General features: G+C 44.6%; 1 protein-coding gene across 1 annotated transcript; it reads right to left on the reverse strand.

Moving 5' to 3' along the window:
* Positions 1 to 2081: 2081 nt before the first annotated feature.
* LOC143134432 (fatty-acid amide hydrolase 2-A-like) lies at positions 2082 to 23881 on the reverse strand. Its single transcript, XM_076294836.1, has 11 exons — positions 23584 to 23881; positions 22993 to 23075; positions 22660 to 22796; positions 21624 to 21833; positions 21155 to 21274; positions 20514 to 20649; positions 19999 to 20116; positions 19787 to 19906; positions 18840 to 18951; positions 2824 to 3012; positions 2082 to 2484 (listed from the first exon to the last, which is right to left on the reverse strand). The coding sequence occupies exons 1-11, from the start codon at positions 23770 to 23772 to the stop codon at positions 2282 to 2284; spliced, it is 1617 nt and encodes a 538-aa protein (XP_076150951.1). The 5' UTR covers positions 23773 to 23881; the 3' UTR covers positions 2082 to 2281.
* Between the last annotated feature and the right edge of the window lie 2475 nt (positions 23882 to 26356).

Below are 26356 nucleotides of genomic sequence, written 5' to 3' on the forward strand. Positions count from 1 at the left end.
ATTATTTGAATGAAGTTTGTGGCGGGGAGAGTGTGGGCCGATGGCGGATGAGTTGCGGCAGGAGAGAAGTTGCTGAGAATGGAGAGGATCGTATGGATTCTATTGGGATACTCTGGTGGATTATTCTATGCCCTGGGAGCACTTTTGGACCCCGACATCCGTTTCCGAGAATTCTGCAAGACACAGGGAGACAGAGCTTTCTATGACGAACAGCGCTGGATGCCGGGTTTGATACAAACTTTTTCTGTTGTGACCGGTTTCCCTAAGCCTGTTTGTAGCCTCCAAAAACCCTTTCACCTGCCCTCAATACCTACCGCTGCCCCAATCCCATTTAAATTCCTCGTTACAATAAACTATAGGCTACTTTTCCGTGGCGGCGCCCACACAACAAAACGTCTCACCCCTTCTTTCACCCCTGACTCCTTCAGTTGATATTTTGACCTAGCTACTCTAACTTTTGATTTCGTTTCATACATTTTCTTTCTTTCATTTTCTTTCTTTTGATTAGAGATCGTATGCTCTAGGAGCACGATTCACTTTGTGTTGTCGGCCTATGTGACCGACGTTGTCGGAAAACTGGTAGCCTGCATTTAGTTAATATTCCTGAGCTCAATAGAGGGTTGTTGAACCTGACTACTATTTATATGTATGCTATTGTACGAAAGTGAGTTAACGAACAACTGCGTATTGAACATTTTTAGTTTGGTTTGAATGGAGTTTTTTTTATTGTTTGGGGGCGATTCCTTTGTTCATATGCGCCTTGACGGCGGCTTACCTACAGCTAGGCCTGACGTTGGTAATACGCCACGGTCTTAAATACTGTTGTGAACTGTTGTGAACATTTCAATACATTCATTTTTCATTTAAAAGTTCAGAGTGAAACAGAGTCTCCTTCCCACATACAAAAAATAAGTCACGTTACACTTGCCTCGGATGTTTCTCGATGGCCTGCTCTCATGACCATACTTCAATGGATTGATGTCATTTGCACCTCAGTTTGCGTCTTGGCCCTGGGTGAGGCTACATCATGGATCTTTGTTATCTTAATAAGATCACCATATGGGAGATTATGCTGAATCTCATGTTCTCAGACAGAGTATTCTGTAGATCAGTGGTTCTTAACTGCTCTGGCTTTGGAACCCACAATTTCCCATGTCCATCAAGTCGCGACCCATTTTTTTCTTTTTTTTAGAGTGCTTGTAGGCCTTGTTGGAACATGCTGATGTTTGGCATTACATTTGTGAAGTCTTCAATTCCTGATGTCACCTTTCAAAGTTGGCTAGGCTACTAGACAGGTTTGTCTTTGAAAGGAGTGCTTGGGTTCCATGTAACATTTTTGTTTTGATGGTTTCATGCTCTCATGAATTCATATGGCAGTCATTACCATGGGCATAGATAGACAATGTTTATGTGACAGGTTATGTTTGATATAATTTTAGCAGTAAACCTTGACCCTGAATATTTGAAGTAGGATATGGATTCACTTAAATTGAGGACAAAATGGGACAGAAACCCCAGTGTGTGGTGTGCAGTGAAGACCTGACGTGCAGTCACCTGACATCACCATCAAATTAGAGGATATTTCAGAACTGTTAACATGGACAGCTCCCCTTAAGAGCATCTTAAGAGCAGTGCACGCACATTCACGCTACGAGCATGTACGGGAAACAGTCTGAAAAAAAAAAAAACGATCATAAGATGAATCGCAGAAAACCCTTGTGTGTGTGTATCCATCGTTATCGGGAAACCGGGCCCTGGACTCCCGATCGTAACTGTAGTGTTCCAGACTATTATCTCCCTGAAAGGAGATCTACTGTGGGCGTGGCCAGGCTACAGATTTAGGGCCAACAACATGTACCTCAGTGTTATTACTGTTCAGCTTCAAACATTGTTTGTTATCCATAAGTTATTTTTTTTATTTTCTAGTTTATAGAGACTGGCAATGACCATGTTGGCAGGGAGAGAGACAGTAGGCTTCATAGACATATAAAGTGTGTGCTGTGTGTGTAAAATGGATGATTATGGAATTCACTATCTTAACACATTGACAGCTATCAGTTTAAGTATTTTCCACATATCAATTACATTGTACAAGACCTTTTTATTGATATGGTTACACACAAATATAGAATTATACATTATTGATATCACCAAACATACGATTCCATTCCTTCACAAGTTACATTCATTTTGAAAATCCAGAATTTTATGAGCAAAGTTTATTTGACAGTAAACAGTGACCAATATTTTGTAACTTAGTGCGATTGTGACATTTCTCTGTCTAAGGTGCTCTGGGGCTGGGTGATACTGAACCTTTGCCTGGGTCCCTCCAGCCTCCAAAGGCTTTCTCTAGATACGCTGCAGTGGCTAAGCAGATTCGGTCCTGCATTTTCCCCGCTACCAACTGCACTCCAAGAGGCAACCCCTCGTTACTGAGCCCCAATGGACACTGGGTCACCGGGAGACCTAGTATGTTGAAGATGCCTGGATGGAAATTGAGTCATGAAATTGAATTAGTTGGCTACAAACAATTGAATACATTATCAATATAACACAATATCATGATTGGTTTGTTTTATTCTATGAGGTTTAAATAAAAAATAAAAAATGGAGATACCAGTAAGCAATTCAGCTTTGGAATCTTAAAAAAATGGTTATTGTTTTTTTTCTGATATAAATGGTATTTAGTTTATTTAATTTTACTATGAACTCTTAATTACAATGTAATGTTAATGTTTATTGATGTCAATGTAAGTCACTTACACAGTGCTAAATACCATAAACACAAACATAATGAATGGAGCGCATGATGTGAAGGCCCACCAGTGTAGGAGAAGTTGAAAGGTGTGAGGAGTGGGTGGTGGTGCTGTGGAGCTAAGTGGGGGTGCGAGGGGTACAGCAGCACACCATCTGTACCCAGAATCTCCTCCAGGTCCCTCTGCAGCGTCTCCCTCTGCTTCAGAATGAAGGACGATGGCCGCGAGCTCTGGAACATCTCCACTAACGCCAAGCCTGAGCAGAGATGATGTGAAAGAGCGATAGGACAGTCTTTACTGGAAATACACTGAAACATTTTTTTGGTTTTGTCATTTGTCCTCAGTTTGTTTTATAATTTTAAGTTTTAATATTGTGGTATAATTTTATATAATAGATATAACAAAGTATGATAAGTTTCCCATTAAAAGGGATACCAGGCAACGTTTTCGTGTTAATTACTCATCTTCGTAAGTCGGTATATGGTTAAATGACTCATTACAGGGCGAATGAAGACTCTCTCGCCCGCCCCTACTGCCTGTAGGAAGAATATCCCGCTTGCAAGTTCAGTGTATCGTACCCGCCGACTGAAGCAGGATCAGTTTACATCCTGCATCCACAGCAGGCTAACGAAACGCTAGCGATTGTTGCAAACGTGTAATGGCAGAGCCGGCGAAGAAGCAGCGAAAACTTTTGACTGAAGATGCAAAGAAAAGGAAAAGAGCTTCAGACCGAGCGAGGGGGAGTTTCGTAGAGAAAAAGCATCAGGCTTGCCTGGTGTCCCTTTAATGAAGCCCTTAACATTTTTTTTACCTTAACATACCGTTTCCAAAATCATTTTGATGGCACATAACCTCATAACATGACGTACGGCCTTCTCATAGATATTAGAAAGCTGGATACCGCATTGGGATCCAGAACGTACGTACAGTAAATGGCGACGCCATCTTGGTGGGGGCAACAATTACTGGAGGCCAATGGAGAAACATGTGACACTGACTGGAAATCAGACAGGTGTCTCTGATTGTCAGCAAGTGTTGCCCATAGACAGTAAAGGTGTTACCCCCAGCAATATGGTGGCCGCGTTTACGATGCTACCTAATAGAACTCGACGGACAATGCGGTATCTAGCTTTCTAATATCTATGGCACTTCTGCCATTGTCTGAGCGGCCCTCTGTTGGCGATTACCGACCTAGCAACTTTCTAGTTTCGGGTAGGAAATCTACTTAGAATAGGGGAGAGTCGGGAGGAAGGAATTTAATTTAACTTTAATTATTAAAAACAAATATCGGCGCAATGTATGATTTCATTCTGTTATTTGCTATTGTGGAACAATTTTTTCAGATACCTCACAACCGCGTATAAACTTCCCCTCAATATTTGAGTCTGAAGCATAGACAGTAAAAGAAGGTCTCGCGGAAAGACTACAACCAAATGTAAACAGACCCCCTTTCCGTTTCCGGTAGCGCAGTAATATCAACGAGTAATGAGTCTTCCAACAGAAATCAATGGGACATGTCAGAAACTGTATTTCGCTATGCTACTTGTTTTGGAACATCAACGAACATCACTAACCACTCAGTGAGTTGCACAGTTTTAAAACGAACGTTAAAGGTTGTTTTAAGGACATGTTTATGCATGCTCATAGCCAGCCTCTCTGAAACAGTCAAAGGCGATTCAAAACAAGTCAGAAAGTCGAGACCTGGGGCCTGTACTACGAAGCGGGGTTACTGGCTTATCTGGGTAACTTCGAGAGTAACTTGATCACGTGTGGCGTAACTTCCCGATTAACCCGTACTACGAAAGGTGGATAGGTTTTAACCGAGGTATGCTGCCATGGCAATTTACGCTGCATCTCAAACCTGCTCCGACCAGGTTATGTTCTTGGTTAACCCGAGGTTTCTGTTAACCACACCCTTTATAAGTACCACCCCTCCACTAACAATTTCTCCCGAGACATGTCGGCGTACCTGGATGATCCATACGACATTGGAGCGCAAATCGTGAGGGACTCTCTTCGCAGGGCCAGGGGTTTTAGAGACCGCCAGAAAATATATATAGCCTACCCGGACGATATTCTCTATGAAGATATAGATTGTCATCCGAGGGAATTCGTTATCTTTGTCAGATGATCTAGGAAGACGTGGACATTCATGTATTCCATTGGTGATGCTGAACATCTGAGCAAGAATAGCCTACTGTATGTCCGAAAATAAATCGGACATAGGCCTACAGTATGCTGAACATCTGAGCAAGAATAAATCGGACATATAGTAGGTCTAATAAATTAAAATCACCATTTTTACAAACGTATTGAATTGAATGTCATATTACTGTACCCTGCACATAAAGGCTACACATTTCCACAGCACCAGAATCCGACCGAATGCCTCCCTGAACCCCCTCCATAATCGGCCTTCCACTATTATTTGCGATGGCCAACTCCTCTGCTACTGTAAAACACTCTGGTGCCTTACAGTAGTGTTCAAAGACACCTTTTTCTTGTTAGCTGTAAAACAGAGGCCAAGTGAAGGCTATAAGCATAGGCCTACATGTTTTCATAATTAAGAAATATTAATGCAAGCTATGACTATATAAACCACTATTCTGAATAATGTGTTTGTTTGTGTTTCATTTTCACCTGCTGCCATGTGCATTTGGCAATGGTGTTGCATCTGAAATGTTCACAGGATTAGGCATACACTAAATCAGTCAATGGGGCTACTTAAACATTCAATTATCCTTATTACTGTAATCTATATGCCCACTTCTAAATTGTGTTGCATCTGTTGGCATTTCTATGAACTCAAAATAAATAAGCAATTTAATTATTTAAACTCATTAAATACATTCCGCAAGCTATTAATCCTCCGTATTTGAAGAACATGTGGACATAAAACTTTACTTTTAGGCATTTAGGCTACCCGATCTGCAATACGTTGCCAACAGCCTTGCCTTGCTTTGTTCACTGCCGACGTATTTGATTTTTGTCGTAGAGTGGGTTTTAATTCCTCATAACTTGTCATAATAATTGTGCATTCCTCATCTGTAAAATAAGGTGAACGCGTCATCACTGAAAGTGGTGATTTGCGCTGCAACCCGCCCCTTTTATGTGAACGCGCACAAACTCCAATGAGGTTAACCCCGGCTCAACACCGATTAACACCACTAAAGATAACCAGGTTTTGTCAACCCCGGTTTAACAAAGTAACCCTGGGTTACATCTGGGTAGGTTAAGCTCCCTTCGTAGTACAGGCCCCTGACCCATCGTCAACATTTCGTTGTCCACCACTCAAGTTCATCCAAAACAAACCAGAAAAGGGACTCAAAGCTATGATTTCTGAAAAACATGATTTTCATGGCTGAGGGTGATTGTTTTTTTCTTGGTTTCCTATGGACATTTGTTATACCATGTGCTGTTTTGTTTACATAGCCATGTGTTGGCTCCTTGTCTCTGTGTCTCCGCCCCTCACCTGAATCTGCTTATTATCGTCATTAATGCCTCACCTGTTCCCCGTCATGTTTATTAAGAGCCACTTTCTGGTTTGCCAATTTCTTCAGTTGTACCTTGTGAATTCAAAGCTCCTATGTGCATATGTATGTGTGTGTACACAGTTAACACTCCACCGGAAATAAATGAGCGTACAGGAACAGCCTTTGGTGCACATAGTCTATTCTGATGATTCATATCAGACGCCTCTTTTTATCAGAATAAAAAAAAAAATAGTCCATTCCCGAACATCATGTAAGAAATTGTTTACTGATAATATTTCTAATGTTTCAACCAGTGGCAGACACACACTTCGAGGGGCAGTTGCAAAAAACAAAAAGGTCATCCATATAATATAAAGAGCTTGAGCATAAAGACCATATAAAGAGCTTGATTTGATCCTCACTCGGAGCTGCACCACAGACATCCTCATGGTGACGCCTCTCCATCTCTCCGACCACTTCTTCATCCAGTTCAACTTCAGCCTGACAGAACAGCCTCCAGCTCCTCAGCCGATGGTCACGTTCTGCCGCAACATCCGCAATCTGTCTCCAACCCACTTCTCCTCTGTGTTTGCCTCCGGTCTACCTCCACTCAGCAGCTTCTCCTCTCTGGAGGTTAATGATGCCACAGACTCGCTCTGCTCCACACTGATCTCGTGTCTGGACGAACTGTGCCCTCTTACTACAAGGCCAGCTCGATCCAAACACTCTCATCCATGACTAAATGATACCCTCCGATCGCAGCGCACCAAACTCAGAGCCACGGAGAGGAAATGGCACAAATCTAAACTTCTGCTGTGAAGCAAAAACAGAGCATACTTACGCATGACTGCGCAAAGGCTCGAGGAGACTGCTCAATATTTGGAGGGTATTTCTCCGTGCGTTTGACTGTTGGTGGCTACACTTTACGGTCAATATAGAGATGTACTGATGTAACTGATGACCTCAAAAACTACCAGACACTCCTATCCTCCTTTTCGGCCTACATCACTGCTGCTAAGACAGCTTTGACAAAATCAACACAGCCACAGACACTCAAAAAATGTTCTCAACCTTCAAATCGCTACTCAACCCTCAGCCGCCTCCTCCTCCGTCCAGCCTTACTGCGGATACCCTTGCATCATTTTTTACAAACAAAGTGGCGGCAACCCTCAGTCAATTCTCTACATGCCCACAGGACACAACAGACTCACATATTGCACTCCTACAACCTCTAGCGCAGGGGTCTCAAACTCAAATGAGCTGGGGGCCACTTCTGCCAACGTCATCAATAATACAATAACACAAAATAACATAGATAGATAGATACTTTATTGATCCCCAGGGGAAATTCAAGGTCTCAGCAGCATACAGCCAACACATTTACATTCTTTAACAGCAGAAAAAGTAATTAAAGTATATAATATAAAAACACAACTAAGCAATAAGGACAGTAGAAGATAAAGAATATACTAAATATACTAAAATGCAAATTATACTAACACTTAATCTAAATCAATTCTAAAAACAGTATCCACGTAGTGGTGATTAATCAATCAGAGGCGCTTGCAATGACTGAGGCAGGGACTAAGCCTGTGATTCTCTGTGCATAGTAAGGTAAGGTAAGGTGCTCTGTGTGAATGAGTGTCATGATGATAGTGCAATGGTGATAGTGGTCATGGTGATAGTGCAAATGAGTAAGTCCAACAGTGCAACAATACAGAAATAAAGTCTATATATCTATATATTTAACTATACAGAAATATATATCAGTGTGTCCCACAGAATTGGATTCAATTTGTGGCGGTAGCTGACTTGGACAAGGGGGGGGGCATCGTCTTGGTAGTGTATAGGTCTAATTGAGTGCCTGTCACTTTAAACGTTCGTGAGGGAACCCTTGCAAATTGCAATTGTAACACAGTTTAAAGGCTGCTGATGTGTGGATGCAATTCATAACGTTTCTACATAGTTAAAATAAAGGTTCGTACTTCTCCTTGGAACAAGCACTTTTAAATTTTGGAAAACACTTTTCCACTTACATCGGGATTTTGCAAACATTCAGTGTCAGAGTCAATAAAATGAGCCCTTCAACGAAATTGACAAGCAGCTGTAAGTAGGCTAAGCATGCTAAATTCGACATCCAAACAGTATTCTAACGTTAGCTTTGAGATACTGCTTGATTGCATAACTTAACTTAGTTTAGTCTCTTCAATGTAGCCTACTATGTTGTGATAAGATCTTAGCAGAGTTATCTTCAATGCAGCAGTTTTGAACAAATTTGCGCAGCATGGTCACGATGCTAAGCGGATTTAATAGCAATTTAGCCAGACGTCTTCTATGCAATGCTTCTATGTGGCAAAAACAATCCTTCAACAATCGTGACTTTTGTTAAATGCACATGCAGAGGAGGGGCAGCGGGCTACGAGAGAGAGCGGGGCGGGGCAAGGAAATGCTGCGTGCATAAAAAGCGCAGCTCAATGGGAATGCAAGGACTTGATCTTATATTTAATTTAAATTAAATTAAACATAGAATATTTATGTGTGGCGCCCCGCCACAGATTAGTCAATGTATGGGAAACACTGTATATCTTATACATACAGAATAATACAAAAGAAGAACGGCTATTTCTGCAAATGCAATGCTTTTTTTTCAAATACACAAAACTGCAAACAGAAAGTGCAAGTCTTTTTATACACCTGTGCTAGCAACCTTAGCTTATAAATAAAATAATGATAAAATAAATATTAATACAAATGATAAAAGCAAACAAAAAGCATAAAAACAGGTATGTGTGTGTTTCACACCAAATAAAAATATTTTCCTCTCATAACTTATTATGACCGCCAAATAAAAATATTTTCCTCTCATAACTTATTATGACCGCCGCTAGCGAAGCGGTCATATAGGGATTGTCAAAGTTTTTTTTTTTTTTTTTTGGTCAACGATACCCGGGACACCGAACCACCGGGGCACATGAAATTTGGTGGGTATGTAGCCCCACTAGACTTTTACGGAAAAATTTCGTTTGGTCCCTGGGGGTATGCCAAGTTTCGTAGAATTTCATCCATGGGGGGGGGTCTAAAAAAATTAAGTTATGTGTACATTTAGTGACTGTACACTCATTGGCCTGTAGATGGTGGTGCACACATATACACACGCACACAGGCACGCACATACCATCAGTATCGGCAATTACAACGGCCGATACATAATTACAAATTCAGTAGGATTAAAGGAAAACCAAATATTCATCATAATAATTTGGCTGCATTTCCAGTATTGGCGTCACGTAGTCGTTTGTCCACCAGATGGCGCATCGTTGCAGTGAGACGTAATTTTGTTGGAAGTTAATCTAAAGTGGGTTGGCGCCAGCATAGCCTAGTGACAATTTATGTTGTGTAATAGGCCTAGCATAGGGCCTATCTTATATAGCTTATAGTTTATTAACAGTCACGGTTTTGTCATAACTCCCTCTATGCATTTTTGCATTTAGAATAGCTCTGAAACCGGGGGCGAACAAGTCGCAGGGGGGGCGCCAGTGCGTGGATATCTCAATCGCAAAATTAAACAATATTTTTATCGGGCGCCTACCATGGACTAGGCTGGGTGAACTCAGCCTGATCTGCCGGCGATTCCTTTTCGATTTCTTAAAAGATTTACTAACCATGGACCTCATAGTTACAAAATGCAAGGGAACATGAATCAGCATATTATTTGCACTAGAGACCGACCGATTTGGGGTTTTCTACAGCCGATGCTGATACCGATTTTTAGCGGTCGGAGTCAGTCGATGGCCAATGTGACCTGCCGATTTTTTGGGCCGATATGCTATCGTATTATCCTTAATTGGCATGCTAAAAATCATACTAGTAAGAGGAGGCACAACACTTGATTTATTGAAAATTTAACATTAAAAAATCAACATATGAATTAAATATAAAATAAATAAATACCAACTCTGAGTCTTAAATATTCAATATATTGTAATGCCGAAGAGTAGTTAGGAGACGGGGAGGCTGGGATATCGTTCCAAACTCCGGTTATTTATTTCTCAAAAGGATGTACAGGCTAAGGTACGGGTAGCAGGAGGTGTCCACTACAAAATAACAAACTGATATTGATAAATTACGTCTCAATCTCTTGTCATTCACTCTCATCGGCAGACAACACAACGCAACACAACTCACTCGCACGTAATTCACTTCTACTCTGACTAAACTTACTAGACGTCTTAGAACCCCCTATTCTATTCCCTCCCCTTATCAATCGCTAACCTATCCGAACCCCTAAATATTCCCTCCCGGACACCTCCCCCCAATCAAAACACATCAGAACTTATTGACACATTCTATGACACAGAAGGGAGAGGGAGACACAGACACTCTCGCACGCACACACACACACACACGCGCACACGCCGGGAAAACAGAAGACACAGGGGAACACAGGGGAAAGTCCAACACGGGGCAAATAGCCTCGGCGCTACACTGCCCCCCCTTTAAGTTCCTCGCCCTCGAGGAAAGATGGCCTCATCAAAGCGTCGAGGCGGGCGAAGCCCTCTCCTGGGCCTCAGGCTATACGCAGGCTGATGTTGCTGGAGCCGCTGCGGTGATGTCCCCGGAAGCACAGCACCAAGGGGCGACACAGGAATGTCGTCCGGTGCTGCCGGTCTTCGGTGGGCGCGTGATCCCACGTCCGCGAGCCGGTAAGCTGAGCGCCTACGAGCCCTCTCCTCCCTGTGGTCGTCAGGCGCAGGCGAGAAGGAGCACGCTGCCGCTGGAAGGCCCTCACCTGCTGGTCTCCGCTGGGGCCGACGCCCGTGAGCCCTCTCCTCCCTGTGGTCGTCAGGCACAGGCGAGGAGGGGCATGCTGCCGATGGACGGCCCTCACCTGCTAGTCTCCGCTGGGGCCGACGCCCGTGGGCCCTCTCCCCCCTGTGGTCGTCAAGCGCAGGCGAAGCGGGGTTTGGCCAGCACAATCCCAAGCCTGGTTGAACCTGGTTGCCTTCAGGTCCACCTGGCGCTGCGTGTTCAGCTCCTCCAGGTGTTCCTGGAACACTCCCAGGGACCAGGGCAACGGGATGACAGACCTCGCCCTCCTCTGAGGTTCCCCACCCATCCCCTGGCGCTGCGTGTCCAGCTCCTCCAGGTTCAGGGCAGTTCACCCCAGGGGAACGACGCGGACTTCCACGGACAAAGGGATTACGATCCCCTCGGTACGGAGCCAGCCTATCACGGTGGAGGACCACACACCGCGCTCCAGGTCTTTTACGGATGCGATATGTCACCTCCCCAACTCTCTACCACGTACGCAGGCCCGTCCCACGCTGAGTCGAGCTTGGGCGACCGTCCTTTTTTCCGTTTTGGCCCATACAACCAGACCAACTCACCCACAGTAAAGTCATGTCCTGCACTATGGTGGTCATATGCTCTCTTCTGCCGAATTCCAGCTTGAATGGCTTGATGGCGTGCAAAGTCGTGAGCTAGCTGGAGTCGGTCCTGCAGTTGGTGTGCATACTCAAGCCCTGCAGGGGCATCTGGAGCATCTCTCTACCAAGCATCAACAGCGCTGGAGTACAACCTGTGGACTCTTGGACTGCAGTGCGGCTTGCCATGAGGACCAGAGGAATCTGCAGGTCCCAATCTCTCTGATCCTGCTGCACACACAAGGCTAGCTGTTCGGCAAGGGTGCGGTTGTACCTCTCGACAAGGCCGTCACTTTGAGGGTGGAGAGCAGTGGTTCGAGTCTTCCGAATGCCCATCCGCTGACAAAAATCTGCAAAGGTGCGGGACTCAAAGTTCCGCCCTTGATCCGTATGGAGTTCTGCAGGCACTCCGAACCGAGCAAACATGCCTCCAAGGAGCACCTCAGCTGTAGTACATGCGTCTTGATTGGACACAGCGTACGCCTCGGGCCACTTGGTGAAATAATCCACAGCCACGATGATGTAACGGTTTCCCCGGGGTGTCAACGGTAAGGGCCCCATCACATCCACAGCTATACGGTCCATCGGATAGCCTACCCTCCTCTGCTGAAGTGGAGCATGGGAACGGCCCACGGGTCCCTTACGGGCAGTGCATGCGTCACACCGGCGGCAGTAGGACTCTACATCCCTCCTGCACGTGCTCCAATAGAACTGTTGCCGCACACGCTTCAGTGTCTTTTTCACCCCAAAGTGACCCACTCCAGGTTGCCCATGCATGGCTGCGAGGACCAATCCGCAGCTAAACATCGGGACAACAGTCTGCCATTTAGGTAAACCTGTTGCAGGCTCCACCCAGCGTCTCTTCAGCACCCAGTCATGTAGGGCCAACCCATCCCGCATGGACCACAGGCCCCTCACTGTGAGTCCATGAGCAGCTACATCTTCCCAGGATGGGCGCTGTCCAGCCTCCACCCAGCTAATCACAACCTGGAGCTCTGGATCTTTACGTTGTTCGGTAGCCCAGGACATGTTGGAGGCCGGTAGTATGGCTCGGCACTGAATGGCTAGCAGTTCATCCTCTAACACGTCAGGCAACGTGCCCTCAGCGCTACCAGGTAGACGACTGCACTGTGGACACGCAGCTGAACAGCTCCTCCTGGACAGCCCATCAGCATTCTGGTGGTTTTCTCCCTTCCGGTGCTGAATCTCAAACTGAAACTCCTGTAGCTGTTCTATCCAACGGGCAACCTGACCCTCTGGCTCACGGAAAGAGAGGAGCCAACGCAGGGAGGCATGGTCAGTCCGGACCACGAAAGGAAGGCCACACAGGTAATGCTTGAAATGACGAACAGCTTCGACAACGGCTAACAGTTCTCTCCGGGTCACACAGTAGTTGCATTCAGCTCTGTTGAAGGACCGACTGTAATACTCGATGACCCTCTCTCCATCTGCTGTCACCTGGGATAGGACGGCCCCGAGGCCTACATTGCTGGCATCCGTGTCCAGGATGAAAGGGAGCTTCGGGTCTGGCGCCACAAGGATTGGTGCACTACAAAGAGCCAGCTTCAGATTGTCAAAAGCACGTTGTTGCTCAGGCCCCCAATGAAATTTCTGTTCCCTCCGAGACAACTGGTGGAGTGGGGCAGCCACAGTGGCAAAGCTTGGAACGAAGCGGCGGTAGTATGAAGCCAGACCCAAGAAAGACCTTAACTGTCGTAGGTTGCAGGGGGCTGGCCAGTCACGAACAGCTTCGGTCTTCCGGTGTTCAGTAGCAACCCCCTCTCCAGTCACGTGGTGTCCAAGGAAGGTGACAGCGCGTTGCATCAGACTGCATTTCTCTGGGTGTAGCTTCAGGCCGGCTTGGGCTATTCTTGTGATGACTGCATCTAGATGACGCAATGCAGACTCAAAGTCTTTGCCATGTACGAGCAGGTCATCAAGATACACAAGACACCTTTCTTTGGGAATTCCCTGCACCACACGCTCCATCAGCCGCTCGAATGTTGCGGGCGCATTACAAAGCCCAAATGGCATGGTGTTAAACTGCCACAACCCTGTCCCCGTAGTGAACGCTGTCTTTGGTCTGGCATCAGCAGCGAGGGGCACCTGCCAGTAACCAGACCGGAGGTCCAACGACGAGAACCACTTCGACCCACCCACCTGATCCAGGGACTCGTCAATCCGGGGTAGTGGATATGAGTCCTTAACGGTCACCTCGTTGAGCCGCCGAAAGTCGATACAAAACCGCCAGCTGCCATCCTTTTTTGGGACCAATACAACCGGAGAAGCCCAGGGGCTGTCAGAGGGCTCGATGACTCCAGCAGCCTTCATTTCCTCCAGACACTGTTCTGCAGCCAGCTGTCGAGAATGGGGCAAGCGACGTGCACGTTGACGGATAGGGGTTGCATCACCAGCGTCAATGCTGTGCTGAATCAACGGGGTCCTACCAACATCACCGGGGGTTGCAGCAAAAACAGCACGATGATGGTCCAGCACAGCCCATAGCATCTGTTTTTGTGACTCATCAAGGCCTACGCTGTTGTCCTCCCACAACTGATGGATGGTGTGTCTCTGTGTTGGTGCATCAGTGACCAGTGCTGGAGGCTCAGGTTCCACTACAGCAGGAAAGGGGCGTAGGGGAAGTGGAGTCTCGGACCCAGAGCAGGCTGCTGAAAACGGCACAGGAAGGTCTGGGGTAGTGGTTATGGTCTCAGGTGCTGGCGGGTCAGGATTCTCAGCCGCATGGAGCACGGCAACACAGTTTAACAGTGGTCGAAGGGGTGAGGGGCTGAAACAGATGGGCGCAGTGTTTGACTCTCCAAGTCTGAGGCATGCTGCCCCTAGGTCAATGACAGCCGCTGCAGCATGAAGGAAGTCAATGCCAAGGATACAGTGCTCAGGAAGTTCAGCAACCCAGACGCGTATGAAAAAGCATTGTCCAGCCACCTGGATCTCCGCCTCACACTGGCCGACCATAGGCACACGCTCGCCGGTGACGGTAGTTAAAGGGACACTGGGGGGTTGTAGTGCATGGTTCACTAACAAGCTGGGGTGGACTAGAGTGACGGTGGAACCAGTGTCTATTAAAGCTTTAACTGGATGACTATTTACAACAGCAGATACATGACAGCACTCGACTAGGCCACAATCAGATGAAACAACACTGACGGGAGACTCTACACTGCACACAGGACCAGGAGACACTCCCATTACTCCGGTCCCTTCCCGTTTCCCTGCTGTAAAGAGCCAACAGCTGAGTCCAGTGTGGTGCAGTCCCGGCACAGGTGGCCTCTCTTGCCACAGCGCCAGCAGACGGCAGAGTCAGGGTCAAAAGAGGTAGGCCTACGAGCAGATGGAGGATGGCTACCATCACCTGGATAAACGGCAAAGGCCCTAGGACGGCTACCCCAGCTGTTCGCGGTTCTTGCTGGCTGTTCGTCAAAAATCCCCTCAATGGCATGGGCCTGCTGAAGCGCCTCTTCGAGAGTGGTGGGTTGCTGCAGCCGCAGTTGTTGCCTAAGCCTCTCGGGTGTCAGACCACGAATAAATGCATCCAAGGTGAGGGCATCTCTCACTTCCACATTAAAAGATGGATAGCTGCACTGAGCTAAGTGCTGTAGGTCAGCCATGAAAACACCCAGTGTCTCCTTGTCCTGCCGCACATGTTCCTGGAACTGCTGACGGCGTGACACAGTGGGAGTGGTGTCACCGAACCGACGAGACAATGCCCTGTGTAGAACATCTGCTTGGGTCACCTGGCTGCCGCGGACGTCAAGAAAAACCTGCAGCGCATCCCCCTCCAATGCAGCTGCCAACTGCCCCACTCTATCCTCTTCACTCCAGCCATTAGAGTTAGCCATTAGCTCAAACTTTTCACGAAAGGCTTCATAAGAGGTACGGCCATCGTATCTGCCCAACTTCAGGAAACTTCTATTACGCACAGGTTCAGGTGCAACCAGAGGGGTCAGGGGGACAGACGGCCCAGTCTCTGTGGCTGTAGCATGCCCGCCGGTAGAATGACTGACCCCCCAGTGAGGCCCAGTCACTGGGGAGTCAGCACACTGATGGGGTGAAGGTCGAGTGTCTGGCAACTGTGTGGTGTTCTCTCTATGTGTATAAAATAGACGGGTTGCCTCGTCGGAGCCTTTTTGCAGAGTGTTTGCCGCAATGCTAGTGTGTTCGGATGGGAAATTAGCATGCATGCTAAGGGGCTCAATATCAAGGAGCTGATGGGAGTTGCAGGCGTTTGGTATTGGACACATAAAACTGGGTGGTGTGGGAAGTGAAGGAGCAAAAAGTGCTTCTGTAGAAGAGGACTTGACTTTATTTAGAAGGAAATTGGGATGTGAATCAATTAAGCAAACAGTATTGCTGCTACCGGAGTAGCGACTAGCTTCTCCCGCTAGCCAGTTAGCTTCCGACAGCGCAGGGCAGCCACCACTAGCGCCGCTAGCCACTATTGGCGTACTAGCGAACCGGATGTTTTTATTGAATACTTTCCGGTTGATCTCTTCGCCGTTGCCAGTAGCAACAGGAAAACGAACGTGAGTGTCACTGTCAGGGGCACGAGCGTTAGAGTCAGGGCTTAATGAACATTCGGTTCGTAGTAATGGCAGAAAGGGGTTATTGTGAGACCATCTAGCAATAGCTCTCTGTCCCTCCGGACCTCGGTGGTCCTGCCCATGTCGGGGCACATCCTTATCAGGGTCCCTAGTCTGTCCAAGTAAAGGGAACGACCTTACCAGCCCAGCGATGTCATCCATTTTCGGCAGAGGTAACGATCCCACTTCCAGACACCAGTGTAATGCCGAAGAGTAGTTAGGAGACGGGGAGGCTGGGATATCGTTCCAAACTCCGGTTATTTATTTCTCAAAAGGATGTACAGGCTAAGGTACGGGTAGCAGGAGGTGTCCACTACAAAATAACAAACTGATATTGATAAATTACGTCTCAATCTCTTGTCATTCACTCTCATCGGCAGACAACACAACGCAACACAACTCACTCGCACGTAATTCACTTCTACTCTGACTAAACTTACTAGACGTCTTAGAACCCCCTATTCTATTCCCTCCCCTTATCAATCGCTAACCTATCCGAACCCCTAAATATTCCCTCCCGGACACCTCCCCCCAATCAAAACACATCAGAACTTATTGACACATTCTATGACACAGAAGGGAGAGGGAGACACAGACACTCTCGCACGCACACACACACACACACACGCACACGCCGGGAAAACAGAAGACACAGGGGAACACAGGGGAAAGTCCAACACGGGGCAAATAGCCTCGGCGCTACAATATAATCAACATAAAAATGTATGTATGACTTCTTGCAGTCTGTTAGTCTATTAATTATTCATTTTAATATGTTTAACAGAGTGCAAGAAGACTTCCATGATGTGACAACTTCAGATAGTTACTTCAAAACGGCAAAATACATGTTCAGGTTATACAGTTTCACTGTGGAACTTCCATGTCTAACCACAGACCTAGGTTTCAACAATATAAAACTCCGTCTCACAGCATGCTGTGCAGGAAACCGGAAATAGGAACTAGAGAACATCTGTTTGATACTTCTCAAATTCGCAATCAAATCAAGCATTTATACATCGCGAAAACAAATTGACACGGGATGACAATGTTTTAAAACGTTCACTTGTTATTTGTGCGTCCTCTTTTTGTTAACATTTCACTTAGATTGTCCGTTACTTAAGTTTAGATCGTAACATAGCAGTCACCAGCATTGAGGGCGGGGGCTTGCATAGTCGGCGCATTCCCAACGCACTCGTAGCCACAACGCTAAGCAACTTTCATTTCTTCTTCAACTCCGATGCAGTTGAAAACGAATGGACATGGGATGACCGTGTTATAAAGCCTTCACATGTTAGATTTGCGTCCTCTTTTTGTTACATTTTCACTTAGATTGTCCGTTACTATAGTTACTATAGTTTAGATCAAAACATCACGCTGGTCACCAGGGGTGTGTTTCTCGACAGTGTCGTTGCTAACTAAGTTAGCAACTTACTTGGTTGCAATGCAATTTCCCATAGGCAACCTACTAAGTTGCTAACTGGTTAGCAACAATGCTTTCGACAAAGATTGTTAAGGCGGAAAAAACTCAAAAACTGAACTGCTGGTCCTCCCAGCTAAACCTACCATAAATCATGGGCTACCAGGGCTGCAAGAAACTTATCTGGAGTCTTTCTTGACAACCAGCTAACCTTCTCCGATCATGTTGCCTCGGTCGTGCCGTTTCGCACTTTACAACATACCGAAAATCAGGACTTACTTGACTCAAGATGCTACCCAACTTCTGGTACAGGCAATAGTCATCCACGACTTGACTACTGTAACTCCCTCCTGACAGGTCTCCCAGCCTGCACAGTGAAACCCCTTCAGATGATTCAGAACGTGGCAGCGCGCCTGGTCTACAACCAACCCAAAAGGGCACAATGTTACCCGCTGCTCATCCAGCTACACTGGCTACCTATGGCTGCTCACATCAAATTCAAGTCTCTAACGCTTGCCTACAAAGTAGTCTCTGGTTCTGCTCCCACTTACTTGAATGCATTCATACAGGCACTCCAGACCATTGCGCTCCACAGGCGGACGGATTCTATTTCCACGGAATTATTTTTAGAATCTGATCCCTTATCATACCTGTTCATTGGTACTCGTCGGTACTTATCATGACTAAATTCAAGATGACTGCGAATGGTAAACTTCCTGAAGGTACTGTCTGTATAAATCGTCTTGTAAATAAACTACCAGTGCTTTTTCAAAGTTCTCAATGTCTCGTTTTAAATGTCAGGGCCCTCGGAAGTCTACCAATGAAGTGTGGAGCTACTTTGAGCCTCGTAAATGGTGTAAAAAAGTGATTTATTTGCATGGCTAGGCCGATGCCCGACTCGAGGCACCCCCTTTGAAAACCTGTTGGTAGCATCGGCTAACTAGCGCCAGATTTCGGAGTGCAGGGGATAAGCCGAGATGAGCTATGAGACATAAGTTCACACTCGGTATCATGTTTCAACATACTTTAGGTCAATATCACACCAAACTTCTCCTTTAAGTTCCAGTGTTGCTAAGCATACTGCATTACACCTTGGTTCTATTTCACTGTTGTTAAGAATCACACAAACATGCACACACACTGACACAGACACAAACACACAGTGTTACCTATGGCAGCCATGGTGTGAGAGGACAGTCCAAGCATCCACTTGAAGAGCTCCCACAAAGGCCATACTCTACTACCTCTGTCTGCCATGAGTTCAGCAAAGGCGGTTGGTGTCTGTTTGAAACACATAACTTTAAATTACACTCTGTCACCCTTAGACAAGCCTAAGCCTGCCTAGCCAAATGTTTACTCAATTCTTATCTGTCTTAATAGAATAATGCAAGGACCATATGGGTCTAAAACCACATGAAGAATGCATATAGTATTCATGTAGGAACAATCATACATGTCCTCCCATAAAACTAAAACTTTAGGGCCCCAAGTTTGGCGGCGATGTATCAGCGGTGAATATGGTAGAGCATGTGCAGAATTGCACGAGAAAATTGGCAGTGGGAAGGTGTGATCAAATGCAATAAGTGTGTTGAGCCAGGTTGGATTCAATTAATGAGAGGTTTGGCTAAAGCTGACCAATAGCGGTGTTGAGTAATACCTTTAAATGGAATGTGTCAGACAAGATTACAATATCTTATGAAATCTCAATACAGCGCATCGTTTTTCGAAGAATAACATGTAGGTCTAGCAGTTCTAATTCATATGTTTGGATTTCCTGTGATTGACCGTACCTGTCATCTAGACTGTGAGTTTGGAATACTGATTGCGGTCTATCTTGCCTAATTGTGTGAATGACCTGGATTGTGTATTTTGACCTTTGCTGCTAGAGTTAACGTTACCTGGATACTTCTGCCTGTTTAGCCTCTCTGTGTTTGTGCTTGGATTACGTTTACTGGACTTCCCTCGCCTGAATTAAAAACATTCTTACACTCTGCGTTTGAGTCTCCCCTGTAGTAACACTGCAACTATTATACCTCTGTACTCCTCTCCTTAGAGGTTACACCCTTCATATAGCAAACACTGACACAGCATGTGTATACACACACTGCACACTGACCTTTCCATCTTTTCCAGGACATGACATCATCGCGCCCCAGATCTGAAAGGAGTATTTCAGCTGAGGGATACATAATTTTTGAACTTTGACCCCCAACTCAGCCTCGAGGTGCTCTACTACCTGAGAAAGCAATACATTATTATAAGAAACTGCTTAATCAACTTAATAGACTTACAAACATAATATGCACACAGTCCAATGCAAACACTTACTCTCCTCTGTACTTGAACAAGTTGTGGATCCACTGGAGACACCAAGGGAGAACCGCCGTCGTGTGGGACTGAAAAGAATCTTAAGGTCTTCAGATCAACCTCAGATGACAAACACAACCTAAAGATGTGTGTGAGAGAGACAACGTATTTATTTACAAGAAACTCACTACGTTTAGTGTTTAGTGGTCATCTGATGGTGGTGCCTCCACTAATTGAGGCGACATAATGGAAGAATCGATATCTATGCCCCTTGGCATCAACATTCAATGCCATTTAGTGCCAAGATGGTACCCAATTACCAGTAGTCAAAAACCAAATAAAAGGGTTATGATCATATCCGATCAACAACAACGTTTAATAGTGCAATGTCAGAGACTTCATTCTCCATGTAAGTCAGTGTAGCATCAGAATGAGTTTGAAGGCGTTGTTTTAAGGTGAAAGAACTGCATTGTGTTGCTTTAAATGGCTCTGCACTTTGCTCAGTGATTCAAACTGCACTGTGGCCAGCCAGCTACCTCTCTGTGTTGGAGCCTCCCATGATCTTCAGCATGGGTATCAGATCATCAGCATAGCGGCACATGGGGCCGGTGCAGAGAAACCCCAGCTGCTGCCCAGAGGCAGGCGGGTACTGCCCCTCATTGGGAACGATTCCTAAAAGGAAAGAGAGGGAGGATGTGATTAAGACAGAAAAGGTTATTGTGGTCTCATTCATTAGTGTCGATGGCACAGAGCCATACAGGTATACTTGTTTGGTTAGAGCAATGTTAAAACTGCGTTCTTAACTGAACCTGACCCACCTGGCTGGCCCAGACCTTCTCACTCAACATCGATGGCATCTATGTATCTTGAGTGTTTTCTTCTATGTAATGTATACACATGTATGTATGTATCTATCCATTTATGTGTAGTGTAAAACATCTTTGAGTGTCTTAAAAAGGTGTAACTATAATAATAACAGTAGTAATAATAATAATAATACATTATTGTCGTTATTGCTGTTGTTGTTGCTATCATTACCACTCTATTACCCCTGCTCTCCTCCATGGGGTGGACGACCCTTTCTCTCCAGCCTCAACATAAAGGTGTTGCATCATCATAGTACACTATTAAGTTGGCCTGTTTTTCATTTCAAACCCCCACTGGTTCTCCCACATACCTGGGGTAGGTTTGTGCCCAAAGATGCCATTGAAAAAAGACGGCATGCGTATGCTTCCCCCAATATCTGAACCAATACCAATAACAGAGCCACCAGCCCCCAAAATACTTCCTTCTCCTCCTGCACAATAAACACATAGAGGGAAAAACACAAAAGTTATTCTTTCATAAGTCAACAGATCTACAAACAAATGAGAGAACATGTGTATGTATGTTTATCAGCAAAGGTGTAAAAATCCTACCACATTATTGCTCCAACTATTCACTAAACCAGCCGATTCTAATTAGCACAACTCCTCAGACAGATATGTTTGCTAATTAGTAAAATCACCAGTGTTAAGTGTACTGGTAGGATCAGTACATGATGGGACTTTTACTTCCTGAAGCCTGACTTACAACTCTTGTTTTTCTGACATATTGTTGAATTATCAAAGTGTAATATCACATGTAAAACGAGATTGTTGACTGACCGGAGCTTCCTCCAGCTATCCTCCCTAAGTCGTAGGGGTTTCGGGTGATACCATACAGGTGGTTGTGAGACTCCAGCCACATGCACAGCTCACTACAGTTGGTCACACCCAGGGGGATGGCTCCAGCTCTCTTCAGCAGGGCCACAGTCGGAGCATCATTGGGCGAAATTACATCTTTCCTGGAGACCAGCCCTGTGGAATTTGGCATACCTGGAAAGGAGAAGGTAGAATGTACTTTAACTATTCATTGTAACATAAGGGGTATTATATGACATATGGCATGTATTCACTGTAACATAAAATCATTGCAACACATATAGTTTTAAAAGGGCAGAGCACAAATGGAATGAAAGCAGATGGCTAAAAGACCATTATAGGCTAACAGCCCAAAGCAATACAGTTTTCACAATCGCTAAAACACAAAACCTTCCACCCTTTTCTCAAAACTGTAAGCACAAACCCCAAATCTTAAACTATATTCACAAAATCTCAAACTACCTCTGCAAAACTGACTCAAAACAGTTGTACCTGTGCTGAAAAACAACCTTCTTCAACCAAGTCTTCAGATAATTCACAAAGCAGTCAAAATGAAAACACCACCGAGCAGTCATTACACACTACATCAAAAAATGGAAAACATAGTGTTCAGGGTAGGGCATATAGCTCCAGGAGAATTGTTCATTGTTTATAATATAGTACTGTAAATGCATTTTGCATCTAAAAAACAAACAAAACAAAGCAAAAAAGACTACATAACTTAAATAATAAACTATTGCATGCTGAACTAGCTTATATTAGTTGTGTGTCACATCATTTGAAACAAGGGTGATCAATTTTGATTTGTTGTGTTTAATGACAGCTGAGTTTTGCAAAAAGAGTCTATAAGATCTGCAAAATGTGTTTAAGGTTTTGCCGAAAGAGTGATCGATTCAATAAATGTGTTCAGGCAACTGCACATTTGGTTCAGAGAATGGGGTTGAGTGTTTTAGCAATTGTAAAAAACTGTAATATGCCAAAAGCTGTGTAGTAGGCCTACCCTGTAAAGCAAAAGCCTCTTTGACAGTAAATGGAACTCCCAGCAGGGGGAGTCGGTCCTCTAGCACCTCCTCTCCTCCGGTCTCCTCCTCAATGAGCTTGTCCACTTGAGAGGCCTCCTGTAATGCAGCCGAAAAGCTGAGGGGGGAAAAATCACCCCAATTTTTCAGTGTCACCACAATTTTTTATAAATTAAAGTTACGTAATGTGTTGTGGTAGGCCTAGTGTTTTGATGAGTAGCGTATTGATGTCAAGTATTCCAAACAGGAAAGTGGATACAATTGTAGTACAGTCCCTATCTAACAGGCACACACACACACACACACACACTGACCGGTCCTTCACCAAAGCGTTTATTATAGGGTTGACTTCCTGGATTCGGTCAATGTAGGCCTGTACCACCTCCACGCTTGTGACCTAGGGCCAAATAGTGACAACATACTCAGCACCCCAATAAACTTAATAATGCTGAACTGACTAATTACTCAAAATACTCAGACTGAGTGTTTATTAAATAAATGGAGAACCCGAGTAGGTCTAAATGCTGGTTTTGACCTTTGAACAAGTTTTGCAGGATGTGGCATTGTGCCACTATTGTAAGTTTCTAACATACTGTTTCTCTGTTGAGAATGTGGTGGGCTATTAAAGCTACAAGGACACTTGAAGAGAGGACATTTCAACGGCTATTATTATACAATAAAATGTATATGCCCGAACGTTTAAAACTCCAGTGCCCATAATGCAACACATGTGTAGGTGTTCCTCTTCCTTAATATTTAACATTGAAGTGAACCAAAAGAACCAAAATAAGGGCTTCGTCATTCGCAATGAACAGGAGTGACTTAAAAACACAGACTCTACGTTATTGTGGGCGGAACTGATACAGAGTTTATCAGTTCGGTTAAGGATAGCATTAATTCCCTACCTCTTTACGACGAATCTTGCGAGCGAGTTGCATCGCAGTTGCCGTCAAAAGTGGGTTGGTGATTGGTGGGAGTCGCGCAGACCCGTCAGACTTTCGATGGGACGTAGTTAGCATTAAAACCCCATTGAGCATCCTTACAATTGTGCGCAGTATCCATGATAGTAAACGTTCGAACAGAGTTAACGCCATTCTGAACAATACAGGCTTCAATTACCTCAGACCGACAGAAAAATACCCGACATAACACAGGAATTGCAGGTTCACTTTGCCCAGCATGCAACGCGGTGCGATTGAAGCAGCAGCCTGCTGGTCACTGTGACAATCGGACTAAACCTCACGTTATGTAGGCTATGATTAGTTTTACAGGAAACGTCACCATTTAAAGTAGGGTAGTCCTATCATATTATGAATTCAGTTTGACAATTATTAGTTCACTTATTACTTCAAACCTATCCTTGCACAGCTATTTATATTATGTTTACATTTTCCCCTTAATGCTGGTCTCTAGACTGTCCCTTGCACTGTTGGACTTAGCCTACTGCACCCTATTACTATAATTCTTATATTACACTGTATTGTTTACAGTTTTCTCTTATATTGTCCGTATTTAATGCTGGTCTCTACACTTTATCCCTGCACCCTTGGACTTATTTGCACTACCACTTGTGACACACTCAGAGCACCTTACCACTGCATACTGAATCACAGGGTTAATTCCTGCCCTGTCACTGCAAGCGACTCATGCTTATATGCAAATGCATTTTGGCTCTAGGCCAGTGTTTCTTAAACTTTTTCAGATGACGGACCACTTAGCTAAAAAAAAAAAAAAAAAGATTAGACCTACTTCAACCTAACCTAACAATAGGCCCACTCACTAAACCACCTTGCTTATTGTCTTTGCACTTTGCTTATTGTGTCAGAGGATTCATATGATTTAAACTACATAGACAGTGTTGCAGAACTGTTTGGATTTACATACAAGTTGGTTCAGTATTGCAAACAACTCATCTATATTATATTTTACCATGTCTGCTCGCGGACCACTTGGGATAGCTTGCGGACCACCAGTGGTCCCTGGACCACACTTTGAGAAACACTGCCCTAGGCCATCATCAGTGAAGCAAAACGCATCTGTTAAGATATGTTGTTCCCTTTAAGTCTTACGAATAACAAAGAGAGCGTAGGTGATATCAGGTCATGTGAAATGTTTTGCTTTCATTTCCAGGTTGGGGAGTTGTACAAGGCTGACCAACTAGTTCACCAGTTTCTCCACAGAAGTAGCTTATTGCTGTGTTAGGACAGACATCTAAGGCCGTAAACAGATTATGCCGTGCTCTTGGGCACTTTCAATGCTGCAGACATTTTCTTATCCTTCCCCAGATCTGTGTCTTCACACAACCCTGTCTCGCAGGTCTACGGACAATTCTCTCGACCTCGACCTCGTTGCTTGGTTTTCACTCAGACATACACCATCAACTGTGAGACCTTATATAAAGAGATGTGTGCCTTTCCTAATAATGTCCAGTGATTTCATTTAGGCATAGGTGGACTCCAATCAAGTTGTAGAAGCATCTCAAGGACCATTGATAGAAGTAGGATGCACCAGAGCTCAATTGCAAGTGTCATAACAAAGGGTCTGATTATATGTAAATTGAATATTTCTGTATTTTATTTTTTATAAATTTACAAAACATTCCAAACATCTGTTTTTTGTGGAGTGTTGGAGTATTTTGTGTAGATTGATGAGGAAAAAAAATGAATTGAATCCATTTTAAGATGAGTCTGAAACATAACAAAATGTGGAAAACTTGAAAGGGTCTGAAAACGTTCTGGTTGCACTGTATATATATAAACTGTCAACATTTCAAAACAAAACTGAAATAGCTGTAATTAGCCTATAAATATAGGAAGAACACACTGAATTACAGTACAGAAATACTTGCATCACTCACACACACAACCAGAAACACATAGCTTGCTCATGTAGATATGATTTCCAGTTTTCATGGAATCTCTAAGGTAATGTGGGTTTCATTTGCAAGTGGGAGGCAGATGCATGAAGTTGCAGCATGCAGGACTTGTATCCAAGGCACTTATAGCCCACCTTTAATGGTTGTGATGTCACTCTGCTAAAGGATACATTTTCCAGGTTCCACAGATGCCCTCTTAGCTCTTAGCAGACAGTCTTGACAGTCCCACTAAATGTTATGGAACTCATTTAGTTATTTGTTGGCTTGCAATATCATAAAGTACAGTGCCAGTGACAGCTGCTCTTAAGGAGATATTGGTCTATTTAGAACCCCACCTACACCAGGGTGCATAGGAGCAGCAGCATATCAGGTTATGAAAAAAATACAAATATAAAGAAATATATTTTAATAGCAGAATGTGTGCCACAATTATTGCCACTCCTTTAAAATCTGAAAATAAAATATAATTGAAGTTTTTTTTGTATTTTTTTAAGTTAAGCAGTGTCTGGACTTTCAAGCACTAATCCATGACTTCCTTAAATGACACACAGGTCAGATGCTGTTATTCTTCGACGTTCAACAAGAGAATACATGGTTACAAAGGGAAAGTGTACTGACCTCTGTAAGTCACCCCTGTAAGTTATTCCTCTCTGTCCTCAACTTTACCAACGGTGGGTGGGTGCCAATAAATGTGGAAAACAGCCACAGCTGCAAAGAGAGAAGTCCCCCTCTAGTGGTGACAGATGGTATGTCTGTTTTTTCTTCAATGATATCATTGTGAAGCAGTGATCCTCTTGGAGAAT

Source organism: Alosa pseudoharengus, unplaced genomic scaffold (assembly GCF_046254945.1).
Source record: "Alosa pseudoharengus isolate Yale_2024_CS ecotype anadromous, Long Island Sound unplaced genomic scaffold, YU_APseudo_1.1 YU_APseudo_1.1_scf_2, whole genome shotgun sequence".
NCBI classification, from domain to species: Eukaryota; Metazoa; Chordata; class Actinopteri; order Clupeiformes; family Clupeidae; genus Alosa; species Alosa pseudoharengus.